Source organism: Ictidomys tridecemlineatus, chromosome 4 (assembly GCF_052094955.1).
Source record: "Ictidomys tridecemlineatus isolate mIctTri1 chromosome 4, mIctTri1.hap1, whole genome shotgun sequence".
In the NCBI taxonomy this organism is placed as follows: Eukaryota; Metazoa; Chordata; class Mammalia; order Rodentia; family Sciuridae; genus Ictidomys; species Ictidomys tridecemlineatus.
Genome location: NC_135480.1, coordinates 57,809,290 through 57,818,782, shown reverse-complemented (window position 1 = coordinate 57,818,782; position 9,493 = coordinate 57,809,290). Strand labels below are relative to the sequence as shown.

Below are 9,493 nucleotides of genomic sequence, written 5' to 3'. Positions count from 1 at the left end.
AATTAAATAGGAATACACAATAAAGTCAATGATTTAATCTCTCTCCATTCAACAAATAAGAATGCAAATTTATTTACCTGAATCAAATTACATGTACTCATGAATTTTCTATTTAATGATGGTATTTCTTTCTGTTATTCTTATTTAAAAATCCTACAAAATAGCTATGCCAGTACTCAAAATACAATCACCCCTTTAACTACTTAATTAAAGGAAAGCTTCTGTTAAAAAAAAGGTAACATTCACTTTCTTCATTTTCTCCACCAAAATCACTCTTCCTGAACTTGCCATTCCTCCCAGTTATCTTGAATTGCTTTTGTCAGTTTAACCTGTGCTTTTCATGTTAAATTGCACAGATAGTTCTCTGTTCTCATCTAACAGAGCCTCTCAGAAACTCTATCAGAAAAAGAAAAACTAAAAAACCACTATTATTTATTTATTTCTTCTGCCTTGAAACACTACTTCAAAAACACTGATCAATTCATTTTTTTACTTCAGAAACACTAATCATTTCATATTTTCCTTGCTGAAGACATATCACAAGCACCAGAGTTATATGATGACATTGAATACTTTTGCCTTGCTTTTGAAGCAGATGGGAATGATTTTAAATAGTCTCAGTTGAGTGTCATGCATACTGGGTTTTGTACATATACTTTCTTAAGCTAACAAGACTTGATTCAACTGAGTGTTTTTCTTATAAATCAGTATAGAACTCTATAAAATAATTTTTTCTATGCTTTATGTACATATAAGTTAATTATAAGATTCTTAGTTTAATTTTAATATAGTGAAAATATTTAAAAGTAAACTTTGCCTGGTAAGTCATGCATTATCATTGTGGTGAACATGCTGTGATCATAATCTTATTTCAAAACATCACTATTGATAACTAATATTTCAATTATATTTTTATAAAATCATGAAGAAACTATGTGCATAATTTTGTTTTTACTGTCTGTAATGAAATTGCTTTTGAAATTAGTGTTAAATACTTTGCAAATGAATTGAACACCTTTTCCTATTTTACCAAGTTCTGGTGATACTTTATATAATCCAAGAATAATCTATCTTGAAGTGTACTCATCAAAATAGAGAAACAATATGGCTCTGTTGTTTTTTTAACAGCATATTTATTTATTAGAAGAAAAACAGTGAGCTGTATTGGTTTTGATGAAATACTAACTTCTTTAGTAAATTTGCTCTATTTGTATTTGTATTTGTATTTCTTGTGTTAATTTTTTTTTGTCAATTTTGTTAGGAGCTATTGTTTGTAATTTGATTGGCACTCTATCTTGAACTCATGTAGTTTATTTGTTGCAGGGTGATTTTACTTGGGAGGGAGCTCAAATGTGACTTATGCTCTGAATTTTCCTTATTTCCCAGAGATGTATCTAAATTAATAATATTTTTACATGTAAGCTTTTCTTTCCACTAATCTTATCTATTCTTATGCTTTACCTCTGGTTTTGTTGTATAAATTCCTGCCATTGTTATTTTTAATTAACACATATTAATTGTAAAAATAAATGGTATTTATTGTGGCATTCCCATACATGCATATATGGAACTTTGTGCAGTTCTATCCTCTTCTACACTCTGAATCTTATGGAAATCATCTCCTTCTCTACTTTCAGGATCCCATTTTTTGTGGTTTCCATATGTGAGCAAAACCACAATATCTGCCTTTCTGTATCTGGCATATTTTGCTTAACATGTTATCTTCCAGTTCCATTCATTTTCCTACAGATGAAAGAATTTCATAACTCATTACATTTCAATGATACCCTGTCCTGTATTATTGTGTTCTTTATCCATTAATCTATTGACAGTCTCATAGAAGATGAAATTATGCCATTTACTCCTGCAAAAGAGATCATCATTTTGAGCAAAATAAATCAGAAAGACATATATTACATATTTTCTGCCATATGATGAAACTAAAAAAAAATGGGGGTAAGTTTATCATGAATATGAATGTGGCACTATTAGTGTAAAGGAAGGGAATCAGGGTAGAGAAACAAAAAGACAAAATGGAGGTAATAGGGAGTGAATATAACCATGTTATAACCATGTACAATACATGACAGAATGAAACAAACTATAGTATATAAGAAAAATTTGAAGTAAATTTTGATGACAGAGTTTCATGTGATATTTAGCACATGTTTTGGAAAGAGCATAAGTAACTCAGTAACAACATCAAAAGCAAAAGGAAATGAATAAAGGAATATATGAATCGTCAAATGTGAATGATTGAATTATTTTGTACTTAAATAATTTCTATCTGTATCTCACAAGGCCTTATATACAAAGAAATGTCTCAAAAATACTACTGAAATCATGATTTTTATTAAAAGTAACATGATCATTCTCACTCCTTTCAGTATTCATATGCTCATGTGCAAACATGCACATAGGTAAACGCAAATGAAATTATTTCACTTTTTAATGTATTATCACATAGGCCATAGAAAGCTCCTGAAGTCTTTATTCCACTTCCCTAAAATTAATGTTGTTTCCACACCAACTCTGATATATCCTTCAGGATATATAAGATACACTTTCCTTTAAAGGTTCAGTTTAATTCTACAGATATCAAAGGATTTAGACAGTGAGTACCAGGTATATATATATATATATATATATATATATATATATATATATATATATATATATATATATATTAGAATTCTATATTGTTTGAATAAGACCCAGAATAGCTAAATAAGATTGTTTCCATCTCCCTGTTTTGTCATTCAAATGTGAGGTGTTAAAAGACATGCAAAGGGGATACTACTTACAAAGTATTTTTTGTTGATATCAGTAGATACATTGTTGAGAGCTGCTTTGAATATATCCTAGCTGGTAATTATAACCTCAGAAATACAGTTTTGATTCCACCCACCTAGTTTAAAAACAGACAACATTGAGAAGATTGCTTTGTCTTTGAAAATGTTTACTTTTTACAATTCTTAGATTTCTCTACAGTGCTACTTTTCATAATGAGTATGAATATTTGTTTTCGCTAGACAAATTGACAGTATTGGAAATGGTGGAAATCAGGTATAAATTGAAATGGAAAAGAACCAAATTAATGACATTTTGTTCTGATCTGACTCCATTTTATGGTTACTTAACAGGTTTCTTTTCAGCCTCCTGACATCTGGATCTCTGTGGACAGTACAGTAGGACCTTCCTGCATCTCTGACAATGGCCCTTATGTATAACAAAGATGACTATGAACTGTGTCATCAAACAATTTTCTCATGTAATCAAAATATCTCTCTCAACAGAGTCTTTCTGACCTATATGTGCTAATTGTTCTTGTGATTTTTTCCTTTATGAACTGAGTACCTCCAACATTCAGTTGCTGGGAGTTCTTTGAGGTGCTAGCCTGCCATACTCATTAAAGGACTTTTCTCCCCTTTCTCTTTGGCTCAATATGTGTGGTATTTTGTAATTCTCATGCACTCTGTAACAGAATCACCCATGACAAGAAGAAAGAGCTAGAGAAGTGTTGTTAATCACGGCCAGTACCCTATTGTTTTTACCTGTCATTCCTTGTTCCTCCAGAGAAGAATCTAATTAAACTGCTCTTTTCAACATAGACTTAGACATGACTATGTTTCACTCATCTTAGCAGAAGTGACTGGAATGAGCCCATAGTCACGTGGACAGAAGAACTTGGGTTGAAAAAATTGAGTATGATCAACTTTTGAAATAAACTTACCATTTATGGGTTTTGAAGTGAGAATAAACACTGGATGCTTTCAAAATAATATTTTGTAAGCAGTGATGCTCTTGTTCAGAGCTATTACTTTAGTTGACTTTATACAGAATAATGTGTGCCCATTTTCCCTGCAGAAATGTAAAGACATATGGTATTAAAAGCATTTTAGATGCATTGTATAATGTCTGATTTAATTTGTTCTTAGTTCTATATATTACTTGGTATCAGAATTTTAACCCAGAGATTTAAAAATACAATGAACATGAGACATAGACTTTTGTTACAATAAAACCAATATTACAAATTAAAATTATAACTGTGAAGGTGTGATGAGAGACATAGATAGGATATTTAGAGAGAGTTTGGGAATATAAACTCTTGAGAATACAACACAGGTCACTTCAGCTATATATATCCTTTTATCAACTAAGGGCATCCATGTTTTCCCCATTTTTTCTACTTGTTTTTGTTACATCAACACCTAATAGTTAAGAGTTGACTCTTAAGTTAAATTTATTGAGACAGAGTGTTATGGTTTGGATTTGAGGTGTCCCCCAAAAGCACATGAGTGAGACAATACAAGAAAGTTTAGAGGTGTAATGATTGTGTTATGAGAGCCTTAACCAAATCAGTACATTAATTCCCTAATAGGGATTAACTGGGTGGTAAATGTTGGCAGGTAGGGTGTAGCTGGAGGAGGTGCATCTCTGGGGACATGGCTATGAAGTAAATATTTTGCTCCTGTTGAGTGGACCTCACTCTCTGCTTCCTGGTGCTTTGTTCTCATCTGCTTTCCTCTGGCACACACTTCTTCCATGACATTCTGCCTCCCCTAGCCTAGAGTAATGGAGGCCACCATCTATGGATTGCTCCAAGACTGTGAGCCCCCAAATAAACTTTTCCTCCTCTAAAGTTGTTCTCATTGTTTTTTTTTTTTTTTTTTTTTTACCACAGGAGAAAAAATCAGATTAAGACAGAAATGAACAAGTAAAGATTGCAATTTTTCAGCAATTAGTGACAATGTTGAAGATAAGAGACAGGTATATTATACTATTTTATTTATTTTGTTTGGGTTTAAAAATCTGTATTAAAATTCTTGTATAAAAGATGAAGTTTATGTAACATTTACCTCTTAGGATTTTGCTTACCTTTGGGGACAAGGAAAGGAGAAAGCAATTTTCAGTGGGGTATAAGGGAAGCTGATCTGTTTCTAGTTTAAACAAGTGTTTTCACTGTATAATCATGCAGAGAACTTTATGTATGCATGGCTTGTGCATACATTTGTGCATGCATGTTATCTATGAATAAAAAATTTAATTATTAGGAATTGGGATGTAGCCCATTGTTGCAGTGATTGCCCAGTGTATGTGATGCCCTAGGTTCAATCTCCAATACCACCTAAATATTTACTATTAAAACCACATCTATATGTCTAGCTTAATTCCACCATCATTAATTATGACTTAAAGTATGTTTGTTTTAATATATATCTCTACACACACATATAAGTTCATAATATCTCAAATACATAATTTAAAAAAATTATTATGTAACCTCCATCAACCGAAGTTTCATACATAAAAAAAACCTTTATTGTGTCTGCACTTTAGATCTCTAAAGCAACCAATTCATTAGCAAAGCCAAACCTCACAGTCAGACTGTGATATCAGATCACCTTCATCTTCTGCTGCTATTATGACCTACAACATGAATGATCTTTAACAGTCCTGATTTTATCTAATAGTCAGTTCTTTAGTTAAAAACATGGAAAAAAATTACCAAGTTGATGGAATTTTAAAATGGTTTATTGAATAAATGAATGGATTGTGTCTTCTATTGGAATTCCCTTTTCATAGGAAAGAAGTATAAAAAGGGAGTGAAAGGATGAGAACCTGAAGGATCCTAAATTCTCTTTAATATCATGATCCTGAGTCAGACAATTTCCAACACTCTCAGATTGATATTTAAGAGGTGTAACATTCAGCTTTTATTTTCTATTACTAAAGGATGTTCCAGGATCTCAGAGATTCCAACAGCTCTCAGTTCCAGGTCTCTGAGTTCATTCTGATGGGATTCCCAGGCATCCATAGCTGGCAGCGCTGGCTCTCACTACCCCTGGCTCTGCTCTACCTCTTAGCCCTTGGGGCCAACATCCTGATCCTGACCACCATCTACCAAGAGGCAAGTCTGCATCAGCCCATGTACCATTTCCTGGGCATCCTGGCTGTGGTGGACATGGGCCTGGCTACCACCATCATGCCCAAGATTTTGGCCATCTTATGGTTTAATGCTAAGGCCATCAGCCTCCCTGAGTGCTTTGCTCAGATGTATGCCATCCATTGTTTTGTGGCCATGGAGTCAGGCATCTTTGTCTGCATGGCTATAGATAGGTATGTAGCCATTTGCCGACCTCTGAGATATCCATCAATAGTTACTGACTCTTTTGTGATCAAAGCAACCTTGTTCATGGCAGTTAGAAACTGTCTAAGTACAATTTCAGTGCCCATCTTAGCTGCTCAGAAAAATTACTGTCTTCATAATCAAATTGAGCACTGTTTTTGTACTAATCTTGGAGTCACTAGCCTCTCCTGTGATGACAGGAAAATCAACAGTATCAATCAGATATTTTTGGCTTGGCTGATTATGGGAAGCGATCTGGGTTTGATTATTGTATCATATGTTTTGATTCTTCAGTCTGTACTGAAGCTCAACTCCAAAGAAGCTGCATCCAAGGCCCTAAATACCTGCACTTCCCACCTCATCTTAATTCTATTCTTCTACACTGTCATTGTTGTTATTTCCATCACTCATAGTGGAGGAATGAAACTTCCCCTCATCCCAGTTCTACTCAATGTGCTACACAATGTTATCCCCCCTGCTCTCAACCCCATGGTGTATGCCCTCAAGAACAAGGAGCTCAGGCAGGGCTTATGCAAGTTGCTTAGGCTGAACATGAAGAGCAACTAAAATGGAGAATACATGCTTTTTATTTTCTCCACATAGCTACCCCACTACAGTGTTCAGCAACTGCAAATATGAAAAGTTAATAATAGACATACAGTAGCATCTTTTCAATTTTCATAGGAAAGCTATGGCAGCAACAGAAGCTTCTGAACAATACATGTGGAGCTAATATTTGAAATCTCTGTATTACCCGCAAAAATCTCATGACAAGAGTAACATATGATGCTATTTGTTTCAATAAATCCAAGGGAAAGATATGAAGAATTTACAATTTATTATATTATGTATTTTCCATGACTAGAATGTTCAAATAATGTTGAGTAAATATGGTTAGAGCAAATATTTATCAATATCTACTATTAAACTGAGTGTATAGTACTTTTATTTTGATGTAATTATTGATAAAATAGGAGCTATTTTAATTAATATTTATTAATGCATTATAATTACATGTATAATGAGATTCATTGTGACATATTTGTACACACATATAACAAAATTAGTCACTTTCACTCCCTAGTCCTTCCTCTTTTTTTCTCCTCTTCTGCCTCTGAATTCCCTTTCTCAGCTCTATGCCTTCCTTATAATTTTATGAGAACCCCATTTTTTCACTCACTTTTTTCTAACCTTGCACATATGAGAAAATATACAATGCTTGACCATCTGAGTCTGGTTTATTTCACTTAATATAATACTCTCAATTTTCATTCATTTTCCTGCAAAAGTCATAATTTTATTCTTATTTAAGGCTTAATAAAACTCTATTGTGTGTGTATATATATATATATATATATATATGTGTGTGTGTGTGTGTGTGTGTTTGTGTGTGTTGTATTATCACATTTTCTTTATGCATTCATCTATTGACAGACACATAGATTGGTTAAATAAATTGGCTATTCTGAATTGCACTGATATAAAACATATATAGACACTGGAGTTGTGTCTCAGTTATGGAACACTTGCCTTGCATGAGTGAGGCACTAGGTTCAATCCTCGGAATGGCATAAAGATAAATAAAATATGTATTGTGTCTATATACATCTAAAAAATGTGTTTGCATTGTATGTCATTATAGTATGCAGATTTTATTTCTTTGGGATGATTATTAAAGAACAATACTGCAGTGTCAAATGGTGATTTCGTTTCTGGTCTTTAAAAATGTCTTATTATTGCATTATAAGTTACACATTATAATGGTGTTAATTTTGACATAATCACACATGCATAGAATGTAATTTGCTCCATTTCAGTTCCCAGTATTTTCTCTTTCCTTTCTCTCCTTCATTCTCACATCCTCTTTCATCTATTCTCATCCTTTCTTCATCCTTTTATTTATTTGTTTTTAAATTGATGATTTATAAACATAAACAAAAATAGAATTCCATATGGCATATTTACTTACATGCTTAGCATAATTTGGTCAATTTCATTCCTTTTATCATTGCTGTTCTCTTCCTCCTCAATCCCTAGAACCTCTACTCTACAGATCTTCCTTTTATTTTCATGAGATTCCCCCCACCACACACATCCTTTTCTCCTTATTTTACTCAAGCTTCTGCATAATAAAGAAAAAATTTGACCCTTGACTTTCTGATCCTGGCTTATTTCACTTAACATGGTGTTCCATTATTTGCCCGCAAATGCCATAATTTCATTATTCTTTATGACTGTGTAAAACTCCATTGTGCATACATACATACCATATTTTCTTTATTCATCTACTGAAGGGTACTGAGAGCTGGTTTCATACCTTGGCTTTGTGTATTGTGCAGTTATAAATATTGATGTTCTCATATTAGTGCAGTGTGCTAAATTGAGTTCTTTTGGATAAATACCAAGGAATAGGATAACTGAATTACATTGTGGTTCCATTCCTAGTCTTTTGAAGAATATGGTAAGAATTAATTCAGCAGTTTATCATTTGTCTTATTATGTGTCATATCTTTATTTGAACGACAAAGGACTTGAATTTGCATTTCTCTGAGAAGTTATGCAAATCACTAACAAATAACTGGAAATATGCTTGATATTTTTATTCATTAGGCAAATTCTATTTAAAACCACAATAACATATCATTACACCTACTAAAATGGCTATAACTAAAACTAGAAAGAAATCAGCAGATGTTGATATATTGTTGTTGAGATGTAAAATTGTACCATAGCTGTGAAAAATTTAGACCATCACACAGTAATTGTAATGATGATAGGTTCCAACATTTAACTCTGGTGTATAAATCCAACATCACTGAGATCATATGCCAGAACAAAAACTTATACATGAATGTTTATAGTAGCGCTATTACTCAAAAAGTGGAAAGACACTATAAGTATATTTAAGTTCCTGAATGGATAAACAAAATTTAATATAATTATCTATACAAAACAATTATTCCATCAAAATATAACTGTGGGATAAGATATCAGTTTAACTATAATCACTATTTTGCTCTTTGTTATGTATCATATCACATCATCTTGTAAATCTTGATATACAGAATAAAACTTTATCTTTGAAAAGTTCTAGTCAATTAAGGAGTTAAGGGCTTGCTGCATATTACAAAAACAAATCAAACATTAGTGCAGTAATAATTCAAAATAATTAAAAAATTAATGAACCAAATGAATAAAACTGACAAAGTACTGGTACATGCTACACATACACTTGTTTTATGTATACTATATGTATAGTTTCTTTCCACATTTTTAATTGTTGTATTTGAGTTGTATATAATAATGGGATTTGTTGTTATGTATATACCCACAATATTAAAAGATATTTTGGCCAATATC

At 32.4% G+C, this 9,493-nt stretch overlaps 1 protein-coding gene across 1 annotated transcript; it reads left to right on the top strand.

The window, feature by feature from the left end:
• The first annotated feature begins 4,332 nt into the window (after nucleotides 1–4,332).
• Nucleotides 4,333–6,700, top strand: LOC101977996 (olfactory receptor 56B2). Its single transcript, XM_005342296.2, has 2 exons — nucleotides 4,333–4,340; nucleotides 5,740–6,700. Exons 1-2 carry the CDS (start codon nucleotides 4,333–4,335, stop codon nucleotides 6,698–6,700), a joined length of 969 nt encoding a protein of 322 aa, XP_005342353.2.
• The last annotated feature ends 2,793 nt before the right edge of the window (nucleotides 6,701–9,493 follow it).